We start from the raw sequence: 24,692 nt of genomic DNA, 5'->3' as shown, positions 1-24,692 counted from the left end.
GACTCCCTCCTCAGGCCCTTCGTTACCAGCACTCCCAGCTATCTTCGAGACACCACTGACTTCCTGAGGAAAATATAATCCATCGGTGATCTTCCTGAAAACACCATTCTGGCCACTATGGATGTAGAAGCCCTCTACACCAACATTCCACACAAAGATGGACTACAAGCCGTCAGGAACAGTATCCATGATAATGTCACAGCAAACCTGGTGGCTGAACTTTGTGACTTTGTCCTCACCCCTCACTATTTCACATTTGGGGACAATGTATACCTTCAAATCAGCGGCACTGGTATGGGCACCCGCATGGCCCCACAGTATGCCAACATTTTTATGGCTGACTTAGAAAAACACTTCCTCAGCTCTCGTCCCCTAATGCCCCTACTCTACTTGCGCTACATTGATGACATCTTCATCATCTGGACCCATGGAAAGAAGCCCTTGAGGAATTCCACCATGATTTCAACAATTTCCATCCCACCATCAACCTCAGCCTGGACAAGTCCACACAAGAGATCCACTTCCTGGACACAACGGTGCTAATAAGCGATGGTCACATAACCACCACCCTATACCGGAAACCTACTGACTGCTATACCTACCTACATGCCTCCAGCTTTCATCCAGACCACACTACATGATCTATTGTCTAGCACTAAGCTCTACGATACAACTGCATTTGCTCCAACCCCTCAGACAGAGATAAACACCTACAAGATCTCTATCAAGCATTCTTACAACTACAATAGCCACCTGTTGCAGTGAAGAAACAGATTGACAGAGCCAGAAGAGTACCTAGAAGTCACCTACTACAGGACAGGCCCAACAAAGAAAATAACAGAACGCCACTAGCCATCACCTTCAGCCCCCAACTAAAACCTCTCCAATACATCATCAAGGATCTACAACCTATCCTGAAGGATGACCCATCACTCTAACAGATCTTGGGAGACAGGCCAGTCCTTGCTTACAGACAGCCCCCCAATCTGAAGCAAATACTCACCAGCAACCACACACCACACAAAAGAACCACTAACCCAGGAACCTATCCTTGCAACAAAGCCCATTGCCAACTCTGTCCACATATCTATTCAGGGGACATCATCATAGGGCCTAATCACATCAGCCACACTATCACAGGCTCATTCACCTGCGCATCTAAAAATGTGATACATGACATCATGTGCCAATCCAATGCCCCTCTGCCATGTATATTGGCCAAATTGGACAGTCTCTATGTAAAAGAATAAACGGACACAAATCAGACATCAAGAATTATAACATTCAAAAACCAGTCAGAGAACACTTCAATCTCTTTGGTCACTTGATTACAGACCTAAAAGTGGCAATTCTTCAACAAAAAAACTTCAAAACCAGACTCCAGCGAGAGACTGCTGAATTGTAATTAATTTGCAAACTGGATACGATTAATTTAGGCTTGAATAAAGACTGGTAGTGGATGTGTCATTACACAAAATAAAACTATTTCCCCTCCCGCTGTTCTTGTCAACTGCTGGAAATGGCCCACCTTGATTATCACTACAAAAGGTCCCCGCTCCCCTCTCCTGCTGGTAATAACTCACCTTTCCTGATCACTCTTGTTACAGTCTGTATGGTAATATTCATTGTTTCATGTTCTCTGTGTATATAAAATCTCCCCACTATATTTTCCACTGTATGCATCCAATGAACTGAGCTGTAGCTCATGAATGCTTATGCTCAAATAAATTTGCTAGTCTCTATGGTGCCACAAGTACTCCTTTTCTTTTCTCTGTACATAGGGTATTTGCTGCTCAGTTAGCATTAGAACCAACATCATTGCTGGAGGGTGAAAACTTAAGCAGTGTCAAGCAGTCTGCAGAAGTTCCAGCCATCTCAGTGGATGGATGGGAAAAGGCAAAAGCTACCAAACTGTGGGAGTCTATGGGCAAGTGTGGTCCCAGATTTATTTATAAGGTCCTATAACAAAGCTGTTTATCTGATTGCCACCAGATTTATTGACTAGATATGTTATTGGGAAGCAGCAGAGGTATGTTCTCACTTAATTTCTCACTTACTTATGGGGATTAGGTTAAAAGAAAAGTGTTCCTTGAATTAAACAGGATAAATCCTGGCAATATGGAAGTATTTTAACAACAAAAGTTTCCAAAGGCACCTTGTGATTTTAAAGTTCATCTCTTACTTTATAGGGAAAACATTTACTGATTTCCTCTCTCTAGACTGAATCACCTTTCCATATTACAGTTTGTATTGAAACAGAGATGAATGAGCTAAGTGTTACTATTCAGAGTCTCCTACAAAGCTCCTTGAAGTCAATTGCAAGACATCCATTGACTTCAGTAGACTTTTAATCAGGCCTTTGGTTGGTTACTGATTGCATGCTCTCTGCTCCAGGGACCTTGGGGAAGGAGGTGGATATATCCCCTCCAGCCCCCGTGGCACCTTATAGACTAGCAGACGTATTGAACATAAGCTTTCGTGGGTGAATACCCACTTCATCGGATGCATGTATTGGGTATTCACCCATGAAAGCTTATGCTCCAATACATCTGTTAGTCTAAAAGTGGCAAAGAGTCCTGTGGCACCTTATACAGATCCAGACTAACACGGCTACCTCTCTGATACTTTTCATCCATAAATCTTTAAAGACTTAACAAAGTAGTTCAGTACTAGTTCTCTTCACTATTGGGGTAAGTCGACCTAAATTATGTTACTTCAGCTACATGAATAACGTAGCCGGAGTCGACATAGCTTAGGTTGACTTACCCCAGTGTCTTCACTGTGCGGCATCAATGGGAGATGCTCTCCGGTCAGCTTACCTTACTCTTCTCAAGGAGCTGGAATACCGGAGTCGACTCGAGAGTGTTGCCATCAATTTAGCGGGTCTTTACTAGACCCTGTAAATAGACATCCGCTGCATCAATTGCAGCAGCATTGATCTCCCCAGTAATGAAGACAAGCCCCGAGGTCTGTTTTATAGAGGGGCAAACTGAGGCATAGAAAGGTGTAGTGACTCAACCAAGGATACTCAGCAGGCCAGTGCCAGAACCAGAAATAATGCTCAGGTGTCCCGATACCATTCCAGGGCACCATCCATTGGGCCATACTGCACGGTGTTTCATGAATGAAATTTCAAAGACTATTTCTGTGAAAATCATGAAGTTATTGCCCAAACTCACCATTAAATAAAGAATGGAACCTTGTTATGGGAAGCTTTTCTCCTGGCATATCAGTATGTATCAGCTGAAGATCTGTCTTTCCTCTTGAAATCTGACCTGAAAACAAGAAAAAATATTTGGATACAAATATACTTTTTTGTACAGTAGATCAAACTGAAATTTGCTACTATTTATAAGAGGTAGCTGTTAAATAATATTGTCCCTACAGTGAACATGTGAACTAAATAGTTTGGTAAATATAAATTGATATTTTTATGTCTCAGCTATAGATTATTATAGGATGACTTACAGGGCTTTACAGAAACAGAAAAAGAAAAGTTCTCTGCCTTCAAGGTGCTGCATTCCATTTGGATAGAAACAAGATGAACAATTTTAGGGTTATGCATGTGAGTGGGAGCATAGAGTCAGAGGAGATCAGGAATGGGAGTGGGTTTTAAGCAGCTTACCAAGGCCAAATTCTGCTCTCCAAACCCATTTCCAGGCTCTTGCACCTGCTCAAAACTCATAGTCTCAGAAGGTGCAATCTCACAAATTGATCAGAAAATATAAATATATATATCAGAGCCAATGGGCTCAGTGCAAGCACAGAGGTGCAGCAATTTACAGAGTCAGAGGCTAAGGTACCAACAGTATCTAAAGGAGACACCGGAGCAGGCTGAGGAGCCAAACTAATTTTCCTGGGAGTAATGCAAAAAGTCTGAATGGCAGTCTAGATTAGCTGTTACCACTCAAGAAAGAGATCTTGGAGCCATTGTGGTTGGTTCTCTGAAAACATCCACTCAATGTGCAACTGCAGTCAAAACTAACAATGTTTGTAATTGTTAAGAAAGGGATAGATAATAGAAAATATAATATTGCCTCTATATAAATTCATGTTACACCCACATCTTGAATTCTGTTGTCCAGATGTAGTTGCCCCATCTCAAATATGTGCTTGGGAAAAGGGCAACAAAAATTATTAGGGGTATGGATCAGCTTCCATATGAGGAGAGAGAATGCTGGGACTTTTTAGCTTGGAAAAGAGATGACTAAAGGGGGATATGATAGAGGTCTATAAAATTAATAGAGGCCAAACAAAATTAATAGGCAGCAGGTTTAAAACAAACAAAAGAAATATTTTTTCACACAACGCACAGTCGAACTGTGGAACTCTTTGCCAGAGGATGTTGTGAAGGCCAAGACTATAACAGGGTTCAAAGAAAAACTACACAAGTTCATGGAGGCTAGGTTCATCAATGGCTATTAGTCAGGATGGGCAGGGATGCAAAACCATGCTCTGAAGTGTCCTCAGCATCTGTTTGCCAGAAGCTTGGAATGGGCGAGATGGAGTGGATCACTTGATGACTATCTGTTCTTGCCCATATGCTCAGGGTTTCTTGCCCATATGCCCAGGGTTTTGCTGATCGCCATATTTGGGCTCGGGAAGGAATTTTCCTCCAGGGCAGATTGGAGAGGCCCTGGAGGTTTTTTGCCTTCCTCTGTAGCATGGGGCATGGGTGACTTGAGGGAGGCTTCTCTGCTCCTTGAAGTCTTTAAACCATGATTTGAGGACTTCAATAGCTCAGACATAGGTGAGGTTTTTTGTAGGAGAGGATGGGTGAGATTCTGTGGCCTGCGCTGTGCAGGAGGTCGGACTAGATGATCAGAATGGTCCCTTCAGACCTTAGTATCTATGAATCTATGAGGAAGAGAGTCTTTGTCACCGTCTAGAAAATCAAATATCACTTAAATAAATCCAGCACTGGCATATTACCTCCATCAGATGCCATAAGAAACATACAAATTTAAAGTTTAGAATATTTATGATACTTTTCTAATTCTTATATTTTGGCATTGAGATATGCATTCTCTCAGATCAGTTTCTGATATTGATTCTGTACTGGTTCTGACTGATGTGTTTCCTATTACACTGAAGTGGTCATTTGCAGCCCCTGCTCCTTTCCTCCCAATTCTGATCCTGATGCTAACAGAGGCTGTAATCCTGCAGATGGATCCCATGGGAAGACGTGTATGCCCATGCACAATCTCATAAACCAATAGGACACCATGTGGGCTGCTTGGCCATCTGTGCAGGTCCCTTTTACAGCAATAGGGCCATGCTAGCATCTACTGCAGGGGTGGGCAAACTATGGGCCTCATCCAGCCCATCAGGGCTTTGGATCCAGTCCGCGGGATTGCCCCCCGTGTTGCTGCAGGCCCCGCACAGCTCTCAGAAGCGGCCGGCACCAAGTCTCTGCTGTGCTGGGCCAGAGCCCGAACCTCTCCTGCATACTGCCTCCCAACTCCCTACCCTAAGCCCCCTGCCTGAACCTCCATGCACCCCAACTCCCTGCCTTGAGCCGCCTGCTGCATCCTGAACCCCAATCCCCTTCCCTGAGCCTGCTGCTGCACCCCACACCCCTCCTGCATTCCAACTCCCTGCCCTAAGCCCTGTCACACCCTGCACCCCTCCTGCACTCCAACCCCCTGCCCTGAGCTCCCTCCCGCAATCTGCACCCCTCCTGTACCCCAACCCCCTTCCATGAGCCCCCTCATACACCCCACACCCCTCCTCTGCCCCAATCTTTTGCCCTGAGCCCGTTCCTGCACACCACACCCCCTCCTGCACCCCAACCCCCTGCCCTGGCCCTGCATACAATTTCCCCACCCAGATGTGGCCCTCGGCCCAAAAAGTTTGCCCACCCCGATCAATCTCCTTCTCCGTTCTCACTAAATCTAAAGCCAGAGATTTATTTTGTTGGTCCTATGCATTTGTTTATTATAAAAAACCTCATTGTAAATGATCAATAATAATGAAAGTTGTTTAAAACCTGCATGCTGACCAGACACCGAATAGATAGCAACATGAGTTCTAACAATCAATATCTCCATAATTCCCCCACCAGTGAGGGCTTTAACATGGTTGCCTAACTCTTTGAAATGGTTGCCTAACAATTTAAAATATAATCATAAAAATATCCCTTTTTGATTTAATACTACAATTGCTAGAGGTATAGAAAAATGAAAAAGGGAGATATCAATCAGCAACAATACCAAATCAAATCCCAAAGAAGCCATTTCGGTCTAGCTGACATGAAAATGTTGTTATAATATAGCACCAAGGTGGTGACTGTTCATGTCCTATCCCTTTGGTTAATCAAGTTTCCATAGAGGTTTTGTCCTGATGCTAAAGGAAATGCTGCCGGGAATGGCAAAAGCTGATGGGGTGTTATTTGATTATTATTGTGAGCAAGGGACTGTCTTTTTTGGGGGGTGGGGGGGTGCGTGCGTGTGTGCAAAGTGGCTAGTGCAATGTGGCTATGATCATTGCCTGGAGCCTTTGGGTGCTACCACAAAACAAATGATCAGTAATTATTATTATTATCATCCTCAGAACCACTGCTATAATTATGAATTTGTTAGCTTTATCAGCACTTCTTTTCTAGGGGGTATATAACTCATTGTAAAATCTTGCTACAGTCTGAACATAGCGCTGAAGGTCTATGCCTTGGGGCAGTGTTTTCACAATTTTATTTTGTTAGGTAGCCTGTAAGTCATATGAGTTCAAATTAAAAACCAAAGAGTTTTGTAGTTTTCAGCATTATCACCTCTGCTGATATAACTCAATATCAGCCAACAGTTTAATTAAAATTTTGTATCCAACTAGCCTTTTTTTAAAAAAATTATCTTTTCCATTAGAAAAGAAACTCCTTCCATTCAAAATGCAGAAGAGTCACTACTTCTCATTAAATGTGTTATAAATATTTTATTTTACAAGGTCTGTTAGTACATGGGGCTAGATTGTATGCACTGAAGCTGTGCTGATGGATTTTGGTCCAGTGTATCTTAGTTCTCCAGTTAAAGTATACTGTGGCAATAATTTTTGTATTTAAGAATATATAAATAGCTGGTCATATGACAGAGTCTTATGGCTCTGAGGGAATTAATACAGCACATTGAGCTAAATCTTGAAATTATTACTTAGGACCATATTCTGATGCCTTTCCTCATGTTGTGGGATCTTACTCTTCTAGAAGTCCCATTTGAAACAATAAATTTTCTTCTTATGGAATGAATTTACTTCACTATTCAATGTGAGAAAGGGTATCAGAATCCAGCCCTTCATTTTTACTCAGCCAGTACTAGGCTAAATTGCCACTGAGCCAAATTCTGACCTATGCAGGCCCCTTACTGTCACATAGTGGCACTCAGGATTGGTCAGGCCAGTGCACTGGGGTACAGAGTGGCTCCCCAGCTGATCAATGAGGATCCTCTTAGCCCCAGATGGTGACGCTCATCAACCCCACTACAGATTGTGCCCTTCTGTCTTCCCACTTTGAATTCCATGGAGCCTACTATGACTTCGGGTGCAGTGACCCTTCCCCAGTACCAGCAGGTACTTAAATACTGAGAGGATAATACCTTGGAAATACCAAATTAGATACAGTAGTGATATAGAGTCCAATAAGGTAAGTACATCTGAATTCAACAGGGTTGCATGTATGCTACTGACAATGGTCTACAACAATTTGAATATAAAGTTGGCATTTAACATATTAAACATAACACAGGGTTATACTAGCCAATTTTTGTGGAAATTTGCTGTATACAATGCAAATTAAAAGTTCATATAAGTTTTGTAAGTAAGAAAATGGAAGTTAGTGTATATTCTTATATGTGTTACTTTCTTTCTAAAGGAGATGATGGTGGAATGATGATAATCAATGGAACACAGTAATAACAGGGTACAAAACATATAGGATTGACAGAGTAGACCCTGGTGGGGCAGTGGCTCTCTACATGAAAAGAAAGCATAGAGTCAAATATTGTAAAAATCTTAAATTAATCACATTGTACTACAGAACCTCTATGGATGGAAATTCCATTCTTGAATAATAAGAGTACAGCAGTAGGAATAAACTACCAACCACATGACCAGGATGGTGACTGTGCCTTTGATATTCTCAGGGAGATTAGAGAGACTACAAAAACAAAAAAACCCAGTAATAATGGAGGATTTCAGCTATCCCCAGATTGAATGGCTACATGTCACCTCAGGCAGGTTGCAGAAATAACATTTGTAGACACCATTTGACTGATTCTTGGAGCAGCTTGTCCTGGAACCCACAAGGCGAGAGGCAATTCTTGATTTAGTCCTAAGTAGAGCACAGAATCTGGGTCAAGAGGTGCATATAGCTGAACCACTAGGTAAGAGTGACCATAATTAATTAAATTTAACATCATTGTGTGGGGGGGGAGAATACCAAAGAGACCCACCACAGAAGCATTTCACTTCCAACAGGGGAACTGCACAAAAATGAGGAAGCTAGTTAAATGAAAATTAAAAGGAACAGTCAAAAGAGTGAAATGCCTGCAATCTGCATGGAAACTATTTAAAAACATCATAATAGAGGCTCAAACTAAATGTAAACTCCAAATTAAAAAAAACCAACCAAACAAAAAACCCACCACACAGTAAGAGGACCAAAAAAAATGCCACCATGTCTAAATATCAGAGTAAAAGAGGTGATTAGAGGCAAAGAATCTTTAAAAACTGGAAGTTAAATCCTACTAAGGAAAGTAGAAAGGATCATAAACTCTGGCAAGTGAAGTGTAGAAGTATATTTAGGCAGGCCAAAAAAGAATTTGAAGAGCAACTAGCAAAAGACACAAATTTAAATAGCAAACATTTTTTTAAGTACATTAGAATCAGGAAGTCTGCCATACAATCAGTGGGGCCACAGGATGATCGAGAGGTAAAAAAGAGCACTCAAAGAAGAGAAGGCTGTTGTGTAGAAGCTAAATGAATTATTTGCATTGGTTTTCACTGCAGAGGATGTGAAGGAGACTCCTACACCAGAGCCATTCTTTTTAGGTGACAAATCTGAAGAATTGTCACAGATCAAAGTGTCAGTAGAGGAGGTTTTGGAATTTGCAGAACTACTAACTGTGGTAGGTAACCCATTGCTTAAATTAGCCTTTGTACCAGATGACTAGAGGATAGCTAATGTAATGTCATTAAAAAAAAAGGCTTCAGAAGTGATCCTGGCACTTACAGACCCATACGCCTAATTTCAGTACCAGAGAAATTGATTGATAATTCTGTTCTTTACTAGAGTTTTAGACACAGATGAACACAATATGTTTGAGAAGAGTCAGTATGTCTTTTGTAAAGGGAAATCATGCCTCACCAATCTATGAAAATTCTTTGAGGGTGTCAACAAGCATGTGAACAAGGGTTATCCAGTTGACACTGTATACTTGGCCTTCCAGAAACACTTTGACAAGGTCCCACGCAAAAGGCTCTTAATCAAAGTAAGCAGTCATGGGATAAGAGGAAAGATCCTCCCATGGATCAGAAAGTGATTAAAAGATAAGCATAACTGCTCAATTTTCACAACAAAGAGAGGTAAATAGTGGGGTCTCCCAGGTTCTGTACTGGGACTTTTGGTGTTCAATATATTCATAACTGATCTGGAAAAGGGAGTAAACAGTGAGGTGGAAAAGTTTTCAAATGATACAAAATTACTCAAGATAGTTAAGTCCAAAGCAAACTGAAGAGTTATAAAGGGATCTCACTAAACTGGGTGACAAAATGGCAGGTGAAATGCTGATAAATGCAAAATAATGCACATTGGAAAATATAATCCTAACTACACATACAAAATGATGGGGTCTAAATTAGCTGTTGCCACCCAAGAAAGACCTTTGAGTCATTGTGGATAGTTCTCTGGAAACATCTAATCAATGTGCAGTGGCAGTCAAAAAAGCTAACAGAATGTTGGGACTCATTAGGAAAGGGATACATAATAAGATGGAAAAATATCATACTACCGCTCTATAAATCCATGGTATGCCCACACCTTGAATACGGTGTGCAGATGTATCAGAATTGGAAAAAGTACAGAGAATGGCAATAAAACTGATTAGGGGTATGGAACAGCTTCCATATGAGGAGAGATTAAAAAGACTAGATTATTAAAAAGAACAGATTATTAAGGAGGGATACAACAGAAGTCTATAAAATCATGAATGTTGTGGAAAAAGCGAATAGGGAAGTATTATTTACCCCTTCACATAACACAAGAACTCAGTATGGCCATTCTTTTGTTCTTAGACTTGTGCTTAGAAATGAAATAAGAAGAAAATCTTTAAAGGTCCTGATTAAAGATAACACATATTGGACTCTTCCTTCATTTCTGTTGAGAAACTATTTGAAGTTAGATGGTGACAGATAGAAGACCGTAGACACTCTGTGGAATTCTATATAGTTTCATAGGCTACTTGAACTACACTTAAAATCCAAATCTAGATTCCCATAAGTAAAGGTTTTTAAAAATGCACTTCTAGCCAATCTAAAGCTACCCCTAGCATTTGCACAAAAAATCTGTACACTCTGATGAAACAACAGAAGGAGAAAAAGTAATCTACCATAGCACTGAAAAGCATATACAGAAACATACTCAATGACTGCTAGCAAAAATGCTTTAGAACCCTGCTGATATTTAGAAACTATTGCCTTCACGGTGATTCCACTGATTTCATTTAACCATTTAAATTCACAACTTAACTAATGGCTCTTAGTAGGAATATAAAGTGTTCGCAGACACCAAAGAGCACTACATTGCATATGCAGTTCATCTGAACAAATAAATCTTGGGTATAACTTTACTGAAGTCAACAGCGTTACACTAGAAATAAATTTGGCACAATGAAATACTTTATTGATCTTGCAATCTAATTCACATAATAGATTTTGTTGTATAAAACAAGTATGTTAATATTTCATGGTGCATTTTTTCTTCACATAACTTACTGAAGCAGGACTTGCTGTGAAGCAGGTGATGGAAGAGCTTGCACAAAGACTGTTCAGCTAGTGGGACAGTATGACAGGTGCATTCCACGCGAAGCATGGTGCCCCAGTTGTCAATGTAAGCTGCTCTGCAGTCGGCACTTCCAGAGCAAATCAGATCATCCTCGATTAAAGTTTCAAGGCAAGCTTTATTGTCATAGCATCTTTTTGTCACATGTCTCCAGCACTTAGACCGAAACACTTCATATTTTTTCCTGGAGGAAACATATAACAAAAGCGTTGCTATATTATGATTAAGACAACTTGACATGGAGCAACAAATGATTAAATATTTCTTTTATCAACATATTTCTGGTAATCAGACATTCCCCTATGAATGCTGACTATGGGTCCTGTACGGCAGTAGCTTTCTATACAAAATCAAGAGGAGAGGAGAATAAAGGAAAGAGTATTTTTTGGTATGAAAGGCTCTCCCAGAGAAGATATCTGTCATTCATTCAGTCACTCTTCAGGATTTGATGTCTCCTGAAGTCCCTTTCCTGTCAGATCCTGTAAAATTTCAAATGGTAGGAGCAGGCTGACAGTGGGTTCAAAAGTCCTCCTGGTCATCTGACTCCTTGGGATGCCATGGAATCAGTAGGCTTGGTAGGAACCAATATTCCCTCATCTCTATTGAAAGTAAAAAAAAAAAACCCTATTACATCATAAAGGTATAATGACAGAGATCTGCATCAATAGCTCAAAATTCTGCTCTCCTTAAACCTGTCCAATTTCATTGATGTCAGTGGTGTCGCATAATTGTAACAGAGAAGAATCTGGGCTTCAGAAATGAATTTCCTTGAAGAAAGTCAATTTTGATCAATTTACAAACAGCAGAGATTTTCCAGGATCCAGGAATAAGTGGTGAAAGTAACAATCATCCAGAGAAGACAGCGTGCAGTAAATTAGAATAATCAGGCTGGACATCATAATGAAACTAAAGCAAGTAAATGTCTAATGGATGTGGCAGGTGTGTAAAATCATACATCTGGGCAGAACAAACACTAAATTGGAGTGATATAAGATAAAGACTATCTAATCCACACAGCAAAACATTTTACAGGCTAAAAAAGAAAACTAAAAACAAGTCAACCATATCTATAAAGCTATATTAGAAGATGATTAGCAGTGATCAAATTAAACGAGGAGTAAGTAGGACTAACTTGGTTCCTCTTTCTCAGTTCAATGATCCCATATAACAGTTTATTTACTATGTTGGGTAGAATTAAAATAGCTCTTTATGTGCCAATGTTTAACAATTATAGTTTCTCTCTTTTCTTAACAGAAGTGTTATAAAACCTTTGATAAATATCTTTCTAATCAATATCTATTATATTAAATATTAGTGGATTGAAGGGGCAATGGGTTATTGGATCAGACTAAAGTGTTGGGCATTGACCCATTAAAATATGGCATCCCATACAGCTGAAGACTATTGTATGAATTAAGTACAGATTTCACAGGGCTGTTAAAATATAGCAGGTCTGGAAAAGGATATCTTATAAGGTTCAATGTAGGACCCAATCACACAGCACTTACATTACACAATTCAAGGTTTCAGTCAAAGTAGCTGCCATTTCTGTGCTAATGGCACAATTTTATTTTGCTCAGGCTCATAATTTAAAGGAACAGCTAAATATATTTCACAGTGTAATTTTGATATTTATCTCTACTGATTGTTAATGTTAGCAAACATTACTGTTCAAGAGTAATGGGTAATTCAACAAGTCTCTGCTAAATATGGTTTCCAGTTAGACTCCTACACACACAATTCAACCTGGCATAAAAAAAGTGCAATCCTCCAGTGACATCAATTTGAATGGAACTTGCTTATGGCAGAGCTGAATGTGATCCTTGATCTCTTTACTGAAGGTTAATTTACAGCATGCTTAATTTATTAGATGAATTTCAGGTCTTGTCCATTAGTGCTAGAATGACCACATTGAAATCTAAATCGAGCCAAATAATGGTCATATTTAAGTGGGGCTGTATGTACAGGCCAATCCTACAGCTGTTTCTCACTTAAATATTTTGTAAAATAATAGGAAATAAAATCCAAAAGCTGGCTCACTCTACACGATTGATTGTATGTGATAAAAGCCTGGTGTGTCCATAAACAGAGGATCATCATCACAGTCTGTTTGAAGGAGAAAAGGACAAAAAGAAATAAGTGAAAATGTTTTCTTATTTAGACCATTTTCCTTGTGCAACAATTGGGTGCAAAGGGTGAGATTACTGGGTTAATGGATAATTAATTTCAAACAACGAACTTTGCTCAGTCAGCTGCATGCTTCGTGCAAACCATTTGAAGGCAAAGAGGAATTCCCCAGGACAAAATCTGAAACGAGTGAGGTAGAAAATCTCTGAGCACATAATTTGTCTGTCAGAAACTGCTATGGGTGATGATAGACAAGAAGTATAATACCCAGACTGAGTTTTCAGGGCTCACAATTAGAAAGAGCCCTGCATTTTACTTACAAAATGAATGCAGCTGATATGGAAACCTTTGAGAATCATAAGGAATAGAACCTGCAATGCCATTTTTACAATAATTTTTCAGAACAGATCCATCTTTTCAGAAAAGTCTGTGCCATGTGATAAAGAACATATTAATATTCCTTTTTAGGGTAGAAAGTGAAAACAATCCACTTAAATATTGTAGTTAACTGGTTAATCTATACATTTTACACTTTCCTTTCCTGGCCAGAATCAGAACTGCTCAGCTGTGTGTCATAGTCCCTGTATTACTGAGATTTCCCTTAAGCTCATATGCTTTTTTAGTAGCATGATCAGAGTTCTAAACCTACTGTAATTGTGGAGTTTTGAATGTCCATTGTATATAGTGACACTCAGGAAGTGCCCAGATGGCCAGGATTTATTTTAATAGGGAAGTTAAAAGATGGCAAACTCTTCCATTGTTGTTGCTTATAAAGTTTAGAGAAATATTTATTAGAAAGCATACTTTTTCTCAGATACCGGCAATGCCATCAAGTAACTATAATGAAGAAAATCATTCTGTGGGGTGTGTGTGTGTGTGTGTGTGTGTGTGTGTGTGTGTGTATATATATATATATATATATATATATATATATATATATAAAAATAAAGAGAGAGATTATATTTATCACCTTTTTTCATTGTTATTAACGCACATTATCAGGCAAAAGTTAAATAAAGTAACTATTATTTTACTTACCTGCACAATTCATTGTCTTGGCACCTGTGAATTACATTTAGACATGAAGGAGGGGGAACTATGTTGACTGCACATGGCTTGCCATGAAGAAGTTCTTTAGCTTGCTGACAAGATTCATCAGGCTGAATGCAGTCACAAAATGTCAACATCTGGGCAACATTAAAAGGCATATTTTGATAGAAGAACCTTATGGCTGCTTGGCACTGTTCCATGTTGCACTGCTTTCTAGTTACTGAACAAACTTTAAGGTACAGAGATAACTGTTTATTACATACTTCATCTTCAATACATTCCTTGTTTACATCAAAACAGGTTCCATTCTCTATGTATTCTAAAAGGAATAATAGATTTAAAAAAAATACACAAAGATAAATATAAAGACCAATCTAGTGGTTGTTTTTTTGCGCTTCTGGATTCTGAAAGCAGTTGCAGGATCAAGTCTTAACTATACAAGAAACATTTATAAAAGTTAGAGCTGGTCCAAAAAACTGATAGACATTAGTGCACTATTTCCCCCCTCCTCCATACCCAATTTTTATTTGTAAATATATATTTTTTTGAACTAAAACTTCTCTACCCGCTGTAGAGACAACTGATTAGGACATAAATCCAATTTATCTCACTATTAATTAATAATAACATGCTGGAAATGTGTAATGGGGGTGTGAAGGTGAGATCCAGAAGGCTTTGTAAGGTTTCTCTACAGCAGTGTACATTTCAGCAGAAAGGTCAAATGCCCATCCTTTTGGGATCAAGGTAAGCTTTGCCATTGAATTCCTGAGGGTTAGAATTTGAAACTGAAAGCATTCTTTTCCTCACTTAGCACTGCTGTTGGGCAGTGTAGCAGGGCGGGACTCACCCCTGTGGCACCTCCTGCTGGTCATCCAGGGAATTAGCTCACCAGCCTCCAGAGTGCCCTCTGTCGGCCAGTGCCTCGCCTGTCACTGGCCCCCTGTGTCGCTCTTGGACCCTGGTGCCCCTTTCCCTTGGGTGCCCCACAGTCCCTGGATCTCCCCTCCCTGCAGAACCCCCAACCTCCAAATCCCCACCTCGCCTCAGTATATGGCTACTGTCAGTCACCCCCTAGCCCCCATTCACTGGGGCAGACTGCAGTGTACAAGCCCCTCATCCCAGGCAAGGGGGGTCTGAACCTGCTACTTTCACCTACCCTTGGCTGCCCCCTGCAACCCCAGTACCTATTTGGCCTTACACTAGGCCTGCAGCCTGGGGGGTTTCCAGGCCAGAGCTCCCCAGCTTCCTGGACTTCCCCCATTCCTGTGCCAGTCTAGGTACCCTACTCAGCTCGCAGCAGCTAGGTCCCTCCCTCTCAAAAGGCCAGAGAGAGAGTATCTGTGCTCCGGCCCACTGCCCTCTTATAAGGGCCAGCTGGGCCTTGACTGGGGCATGGCCCCCACTGTGCCTTTTCCCCCAATCAGCCTGGGCTGCTTGCCACAGCCCTCCCCTGGGCAGTTTTAAGCCCTTCAGGGCAGGAGTAGGTGACCAGCCTACTACAGGCAGGATACTCTGCAGCTAAGGTTACATTATAGAGCTGAATAATTAAAAATACCAACCCATCAAAAAGTCTGAAGGACATATGGCATTTCACTAATCATTGGTGTGTATTGTAACTGTTTTTCAGAAATTTAAGTTTGAATGACCTCATCTCTTTATTTCCCTGTTTTCAGAGATCTGAGCTTTGCTGACCTCAACCTTCTGGAAGAGCATGAGACACTGCCGGGCAACCTAAACTCTGCCTTAATGACATTTTTTGTTATTTGAAACATTGAGGGTGAAATCCTGTCTCCATTAAGTTAATGGACACTTTGCTGTTGACTTCAACAGAGCCAGAACTGCAGCCATAGAAAGTAAACTCTTCATTTCAGAACCTTTGTTTATGTATTCATCTGTGAACACCCAGTGCTCTTCTCGTACTATCTTTATAAATCATAATATCACAGTTAGGGTCCAAACCTGCAAGGTCCTGACTGTCTCCTATTGAGTTTAGTATTATTTCAGAGCCCCCAGCACTTCATAAAAGGTGCCCAGGACCTGACAAGATTTGGTCTTTATTTGCAATAAATATTATTAAGGTATTTTATTACAAAAGTCCCTAATGCTGTCATTTTAATGGTGACGTCTGTAAGAGTGAGATATCTATCTTAACTATTATTTATGCACCTTGTTATAACCATGATATTTAATAGATGGGGAAGCTAATTCAGATAAAATTAGAACAATCCCCTGCTACTGGAACTTGCATCTATTCTTAGACTCAGATTTGAACCTAAACCTTTATGTTCTGAAATGTTCTGATCATTTTTTTTCATTTAAAAATTTTGAATGGGACAAGATCAGAAGAATTGCCATTGGCTTAAATGGGATCAGGATTTTTTATTATGAACTTCTGTATCCTTCTCTGAACAGAAATCTATCTGCAAATATTTGGGGTTCACTAAATCTCATATTTTAAGTATGTTTGTTAAATGTTGTTATTATTATTTAATCTATATGCAGCTATCACAGACTGAAAGAAAAACAATAAATACGATTTATAAACTAATAAAATCAAATTTACCATGTTTGGAAAGAGCAGATAAGTTCCATTGTAATTTAGTTTCCATGTTAATATTATCTAGAAGAAAAAGATACATACAGAGAATATATGGAGCATTGATAAATTACATCAGCTTGGTTGTGAGCTTTAATGTAAAACTTTATTGACTTTAATGCTAGCATAACCTTTCAAATAAAAGTAAAGAGAAAAAAATTAGGTTGGCCAAATAGTCTTGTCAATTTGTTTACAAGTTGTATAAGATTCATTATGTTTATTTAGAGATATTAAAGCAAATCTGCACAGGATCTTTCTTCATTGCTATTGACAACATCTCTCTCCTCTCTGAATATGTGGCCTAAAAGTTTGGGACCTCAATGAGAACTCTTGGGTGCTTAGCATCTCTTAAAATCAGGCCCCTTATGGCTAAATATAAATATGGTAGCCTAAATTTTTGAACGTATACACCAATTTTTAAAAACTATATTAATAAACAATAATAATTATTATTTAGTAGTAGTAGTTAGAGATGGTTGTTACAGGTTCATCAGGAAATGCTGATTCTCTGAACTGAAACGTTTCACTGAGTCTGTTGCAGATTTGTTGAAACTTTTACTGAAACACAGTGTTTCAGGGTGCACGGCTCCATGAAAGAGAGCCTGTCAGCTGGCACAGCTCTGAGTGTCTTGGGACTGATTGACTCTGTGACTTCAGAGCAGATCTCCCAGGTGGACTGCCCGGGGCTCGGGACCCCAGATGCAAATCTGCTAATTATATGTTCTATAATAATAATAATAATACCAGGGTCCGTGACTCTAGGCTGCTCCCCCAGGTCAGGGCTTCCAGGAACCCTGTTGTATAACTGAGAGCCTTGAAGCCCTGGAACCCCTGACTCCCAGGGCAGTCCTCACTCATGGGCTTCTCTGGAGCCACAGACTCTGAGAACCCAGCAGCTGCTGAGTGAAATTGGCTTTCTTGTCAGTTTCACTGCAGCTATTGCAAGCATGTCAATTTCACTCAGCCAGGATTGATCAGGGAGCAAATTTTATTTGGAAACATCATACAGAAATGTTTCTGAAATCATCTTTTTAGGTTTCTCATTTCAGTGACAAAATTATTTAAAAAACCAGTGTCAGGTGGACCTGAACTGAATATTTTTCCCTCAGTTTTTGGTCCAGCCTCCCAACCAAAAAAAAAAACAAACAATTACTCATTTTGTTCTAGTACTAGCAGTGGCTCTGAAAGGCACCACTCAGCACCAGAATTCCCTTGAGCTAGGTGTCATACAAACACATATTATGAAATTATTCAATTAATTCAAACTACAATTCCACCTACCACTTGATAAACAGTTTAAATTATTCACATGCATATAATCAGCTTCCTAAAATTCTCCTGTTCCCAACATTCAACTGCAAGTAAGTAATAAAATATACAAACTGTCCCACAGATGTGATAATACTGGATTCAAGTAAGTATATAAAGACAGTTTTACACAGCTTTTGAATTGCAATAAAACATAATTTTAACTTTTAAAGGTATCCCTGAATAGCACTAACCTGGATAAATGCCCTGATTTCTCTCATCATGATAGTCGTCTTTCCTCATGGCAAAAGCTTGATTCTCCTGCATGTACTGTAAGCAAGTGTTATTAAAGATACTGTTCCATATTTTAGCACATCTTTTTTGAATTGGTTCTGAACACTTGCAGTTCCCCAGCATGGTTTTCCTCAGCTCCTTCCATGCTGACAAACATTGTTGCCCAACCATTTGGAGACTGCATTTTGCTACCTCTGTCCTGCAAACTCTTTGGAAGTTCTTATACATCAAAATGCAGTTATGGTCTTCTCGGCAGTTTTGCTTTGCAATACTGCAATCATTTTCTGATTCCCCCGTGCGTTGCATGCCTCTGGATTCTGAGTGCGACCTGAAGTTTAACGGTATATCTGGGCTTAGGGAAGGCTCCAAATGCCCTGTACAGATAGATTTTGACAAAGATGTATGTTGGAAAGACCATATGTAAGGCTGAATCCTACAAATTCTCTTATAGTCATATCTAAACAAATTTGGTGACAAAGTTAATTCTCCTAAGAATCCGTACAATAAACTGAATTATACAACACTGATTATGTCTTAACTAATTTGGATGATTCCTATGGAAGCTGGTCAATAGCAAGTAACTACATACTCATTTCAGGTTCTTGCAGATTATTAAGTCTTCTTTATGTTTAGTATGTTCCCAAAAGTCTGTATAATATAACCTGTGCTCTAGTTTAGCACATAAATGGGCATCAGGTAATATATACAGAACTCTGACTGAAATTACTGCATATGGCATGATAGAATTAGGTATACAGGGAAAATTCAGCCCAGATGCAACTCTGCTAATTTCATTTAAATTGCACCAGGGAGCAATTTGTCCCTTTGGCCCCAAGTAATTAATGAAGAGGTATAATTATCCTCCCATTTGACAGAGGCAAAACAATCATCAGTTTCAAAGTAGTCAGTATCAGGCCTTAGATTTCCAATCCTGTCATCTTGAGTAAGGAAGGCAAGATAAGGTCCTTAACATTTACTTTTATTATCTGATTTGATTTTACATGCCATGTGTCAAATCCTGTGGTCTTTATTTAAGGACACTTCTCTTTGCACCAGAGTTTCCAAATCTTACTCATATTGAATAGTACTTACTCACACAAGTAGTCCAGTTGAAATTTAAGGGGTTACTCATCACAAAGGGATTGCTAAATTGAGCCCATGGACTTCAAGGACTGCAGGATATGATTCTATATGTTATTATATGTTCTACAATGTTTAGGCATATCAGAACAGGTTAAACAAAGAGTTAGCCTTAAATTTGAATTTCCTGGTTTTTCCTCTGACTTTCCTTGGTACAGTTGATTTTAAAATAGCTATTTAACATAATTTTCATATATACTTAGGGATGTGAATACACTAGAACCTCAGAGTTACAAACACCTCAGGAAAGGACATTGTTTGTAACTCTGAAACATTTGTAACTCTGAACAAAACATTATGGTTGTTCTTTCAAAAGTTTACAGCTGAATATTGACTTAATACAGCTTTGAAACTTTACTGTGCAGAAGAAAAATGCTGCTTTCCATTTATTTTTATTAGTAGTTAGCGTTTAACACAGTACTGTACTGTATTTGTTTTGGGTTTTTTTCTGCCTCTGCTGCTGCCTGATTGTGTTCCAAATAAGGTGTGTGGTTGACCGGTCAGTTCATAACTCTGAGGTTCTACTATATTTTAGAAAAGGCAAAATAACATTAAAAAGTCTGTTGGGAGATTTTTTGATTTGAGACTCACATACAGAAATTGGAAACTATAAGGCTTCCTTATGATGAGGAATTACATTATATCTTCAGACATAGTTAAAATTCCACTTCCATTATTTTGTATTCTTAAGGCATCAGATACAATAGTTACCTTTTTTAATGGTACATTGTTTCCCAAGCAACACTTTGATGCTACAAAAATCATTTTTGGTGCAGATACAGTCTTTAAATTGTGGATACTGGTCAGCCAGGAATTGGATGGTTGTATTACAGCCAACTGAATCTTTTGCCTTGCAGCTGTTGCCTAGGTTTGTCATCAAGAATATAATTTCGTTAATACTTACTCAACAAGGCTACATAAAACAAGTCAATTGCAGTACAATAAGAGAAGATGGTTTTGTTTCTAAATATATCATAATTAACAAATTTAACATCACCTTTGGGATGACATGATGAAAGTGTGGGTACAATTCTGCCTTCATTTATATTGATGCATATTTTTGACCCATTGCCAAAATGTCTATTTTAAGTTCTCATTTTGAGGGCATATAATCTGTTTGTAACAATTAATTTTGACAAAAATTGTGCATACTTTACTATATTTTTGGCTCATTGGGTCAGTTTCACTGGTGGCTTAGCATGCCAATTGTGCTTATCAGGAACAACTGAAAAGTGAGCAACAAAGGTGGGATTTGCAGGAGCAGAAGGCACAGCCTTCTCACTAGCTGACCCTCAACTATAAAACTCCCTACTACAAGTACTAAGCATGTTGGTATGTCATTGCCACATTTAGGAATAAAGGTGAAATCCATAGAGCCTTTCCAGAATAATGATGATGAAGATAAAATTGCTCTAAAATCTGTGCTCTTGGAAAGCAGGGAGAGAGTTAAATCATGACTGGTGTGGAGAAAGTAAATAAGGAAGTGTTATTTACTCCTTCTCATAACACAAGAACTGGGGGCCACCAAATGAAATTAATAGGCAGCAGATTTAAAACAAACAAAAGGAAATATTTTTTTCCACACAATGTACAGTCAACGTATGGAATTCCTTACCAGAGGATGTTGTGAAGGCCAAAACTATAACAGGGTTCAAAAAAGAACTAGATAAATTCATGGAGGATAGGTCCATCAATGGCTATTAGCCAAGATGGGCATGGATGGTGTCCCTAGCCTCTGTTGGCCAGAAGCTGGGAATGAGTGGCGGGATGGATCACTTGATGATTTCCTGTTCTGTTCATTCTCTCTGGGGGCACCTGGCATTGGCCACTGTCAGAAGACAGGATACTGGGCTAGATGAACCTTTGGTCTGACCCACTATGACTGTTTTTATTTTCCTTTGAGAGCACTTGGGACATTTTTGCCCAAGGGTAATTTCTGTAAGTCATTCAGCTACCATGAAGTAGATAGAGATATCAGATACCAGGGTGAAATCTGAGCTCCAATGAAGTAAAAAATCATGTGGTACAAAAGGATTAAGCAGGGTTTGTATAACAAGTTAGACCATGTACTAAACAAGTATATTTCTACTATCAGTACTGTTTATACACAGTGTTGATTCAGCTGTCTGATGAGTATGCAAAAATATTTTTGTTGCTGTTTTTTTAATTCTTGTTCCTTTTATTACTGATTAGCAGAAGGTAATAAATTTCAACAATAATATATATATATATGCATTACAAGGGCACTTACAAAAATGCCCTCTTGATTTAAAATCTAAGCATAATTTCAGCTTTGGCACCTACTAATGATTTAGCTTTTATATATATATATATATATATATATATATAATACACACACACACACAATTTGTATAAATATGACTGCAAGACTTCTGACAAATAGCTGAGGATGACGCTTTCTAGGTCATAACTGTCCCCTCAGCCACAAGCAGAATCCATTATTGCCAATGGGAGTTTAATCTGAAGATCAAGGACAAAATATGGTCTTAAATCTAGTTCACAAAGAATCCCCTGATGTGTGATGTGCTACTCCACTGGTAGGGATAAATGTTTGCACTCACTCATGGCTTTACCCTTTATCAGCAATGAAGTTCACTCCAAACTCATGCCAATAAACCCTTTATAGCACACCACATGATCATGTATTCTCTTTTTCCATATCCACTGTATTTGGGGAGCTAACACTGAATTTCCTCACAGAAGGAAATGAGTTTTTAGGATACATTTTAAAAAGAAATGGGTTGTTGACTGACTCAGAAGGAATTTTATGTGGTAGGTTCAAGAAGACAATAAGCAGCAAGAGGAGAGAACTTTTTGATCTGAGCTATTAAAAAGTTTTACATTTGCTTTACAACAGAGATTAGGCTGAGTTTCAGGCCAATTGTATTACTGGTAGTATTCAGACAAGTATTACCTGATTCACCCCCAATTAAAAAGTAATCATATTTATTAAGATAAGATGTACCTAGCACAAAGCTCCATGAGCCTTTGGATGCACTAATCAAATATATATTAGAATTAGTCAAAAATGGTAATTGTATTGCACCAAAATATTTCTCCCCAATTTTTTTTAAATGAAAATTGTTTGGCTTTTTATTGAAAAACCAATGATTCTCAATGAAATGAAAATGTTCCACCAAAATTTCATTGAAAATGTTTTCAAACAATCTTATGACCGGCTCTAATATGAATGTTTTATGTATATAAACAATACTGTAGAAAGTATTAAACTGTTTATAAAAATGATTTTCCTATTCCTTAAGGTAATAAGCAGAGACAGTGAGACTGATTTCCTGTTCTCGTGTAAGTGAAAATCTGTGTTATGCATTAAACAACTGAAGGGAGATCAGTCATATTCAGCACCTGCAATTTATTGTATTATCATTCCCTAGAAATGATTCATTCTGACATGTTGGTGCAAGTTAACTGAACAGCATTAATATGACACCTCTGCATATTTCTTTCAGGCATGTCAGAATTTATTTATTTCATATTCTAATATTACTTCAAAATTATTCGAAGTAACGCTGACATTGCCTGAAGTGTTCTACTCTTATTGCTGAATTACAGAAGATGGTATTTTATTGGAAAATGATTCTCAAGTTGAGAATGTTGAGGGCCAAATTCTGGAATCGCTACTTAGTTTTTACTCAGCTCTTATATGGTATCAAAATTCCCTTTGGATTGAACTTGTTGACTGGGATTCACAATCTGATCTCTGAAACCTCATTCACTGCATTGAAAAGGAGTTTGCATGAGTGAAACCAAGGGCAGAATCTGATCCCTACTAAGGACTTCACAATTGTAAGCCTGGTCCTGAAATCCCTAGGCATGTAATTATCTTTGATTCTGCTGTCACATGCACATGTGGAATCTCCTTGACGGCAGTGGAGTCACTCCAGTTCTACACTCATGTGAAATAAGATTAAGATATAAAATAAACGGATATAATATGGACAAAGAGTTTTGTTTGATTTATAGCAATCAAAAAACCATGGCAGTATATACTGTAACTGTTACCTGAAATATTACAGGCATCTTCAATTACATTCCAGACACTTTCACATCCATTTGCAGCTCGAATGCATTGCTCTTTCAGGTTTAGACAGTCAGTGGTCTGGGAAGCAGATGTGTTTTTAAAGTATACAACTAATACTGTAAAAGTAGATAATAATGATTAGTTAGTACTACAGGTAAACATCTGCCTCCTTGCATTCATGCTATGAATTGTACAATGCGAGTTATTGTAGATTGCATATAATGACAAATGAACAAGTTAGCTTTTTATTACTTAGCAATATACAAAATTTCCTATTATTTTTCCAATCACAAAACAATTGTGATTAGGCAGACTTGGCACTGATACAACTACAGTGTCTTAAGTTTGATCCAGTGGGAGCTTTCAGGATAAATCCAGAGTAACATCATTGTATTCAGTTGTGTCATTTCAGATTTGTGTTGGCATAAGTGAGCCCAGAATTTGACCCAGGATCTTCTGTCTGATCTAATGGAAAAAATAATGTTATACAAGCTTTCAAGATCTACTTTCTTCATCAGTTCATGGCAATACAGAAATGTAAGGGCATTGCAGTCCTTAAACAAAGGATTAAAGTAAAAGGGAAGTATAAAAGTCAGAGGAACACTGGATTTCACTTCTACTTCAAAAAAGGACAATTCAATTCTTGTCAACTGTTGGACATGGGTAATGCCCACCTTGATTGCATTGGCCTCATTAACACTACAAAAGTAATTTTCCCTCACTTGATATTCACCCCTTCTTGTCAACTGTTGAGAATAGGCCACTTTCACCTTAATTGAATTGGCCTCATTAGCAATGAACCCCCCACTTGGTAAGGCAACTCCCATCTTTTCATCTGCTGTGATATATATACTGCTTATTGTATTTTTCACTCCATGCATCTGATGAAGTGAGTTCTAGCCCACGAAAGCTTATGCCCAAATACATTTGTTAGTCTCTAAGGTGCCACAAGGACTCCTCATTGTTTTTGCTGATACAGACTAACACAGTTACCACTCTGAAACTTCCACTGCAGTTTGCTAAAGCCAGATGCTATAAGATACTCATATCAATCAAAATTTAAAAAATTTTAACAGCTGTAGAACTGAACGATGATACAGTGTATTTCTTATTACATAAAATGTTTCCTTCTATTA

General features: G+C 38.7%; 1 protein-coding gene across 1 annotated transcript in view; it reads right to left on the bottom strand.

The window, feature by feature from the left end:
* The window catches only part of GFRAL (GDNF family receptor alpha like), a 36,811-nt gene extending 13,158 nt beyond the window's left edge, over positions 1-23,653 (bottom strand). Inside the window, exons 1-7 of the mRNA XM_043510386.1 lie at positions 23,538-23,653; positions 20,208-20,360; positions 18,317-18,730; positions 16,782-16,838; positions 14,207-14,537; positions 10,975-11,225; positions 3,180-3,275 (exon numbers count right to left, since the gene is read on the bottom strand). Coding sequence (XP_043366321.1) covers positions 3,180-3,275; positions 10,975-11,225; positions 14,207-14,537; positions 16,782-16,838; positions 18,317-18,662 — 1,081 coding nt within the window. The 5' untranslated portion in view covers positions 18,663-18,730; positions 20,208-20,360; positions 23,538-23,653. The remainder of the gene's footprint in view (positions 1-3,179; positions 3,276-10,974; positions 11,226-14,206; positions 14,538-16,781; positions 16,839-18,316; positions 18,731-20,207; positions 20,361-23,537) is intronic.
* Between the last annotated feature and the right edge of the window lie 1,039 nt (positions 23,654-24,692).

The sequence above is a fragment of the Dermochelys coriacea genome, chromosome 3 (assembly GCF_009764565.3).
Source record: "Dermochelys coriacea isolate rDerCor1 chromosome 3, rDerCor1.pri.v4, whole genome shotgun sequence".
Taxonomy (NCBI): domain Eukaryota; kingdom Metazoa; phylum Chordata; order Testudines; family Dermochelyidae; genus Dermochelys; species Dermochelys coriacea.
Note: the sequence above shows the minus strand (reverse complement) of the source record. Positions and strands in the feature narration are given on the sequence as shown.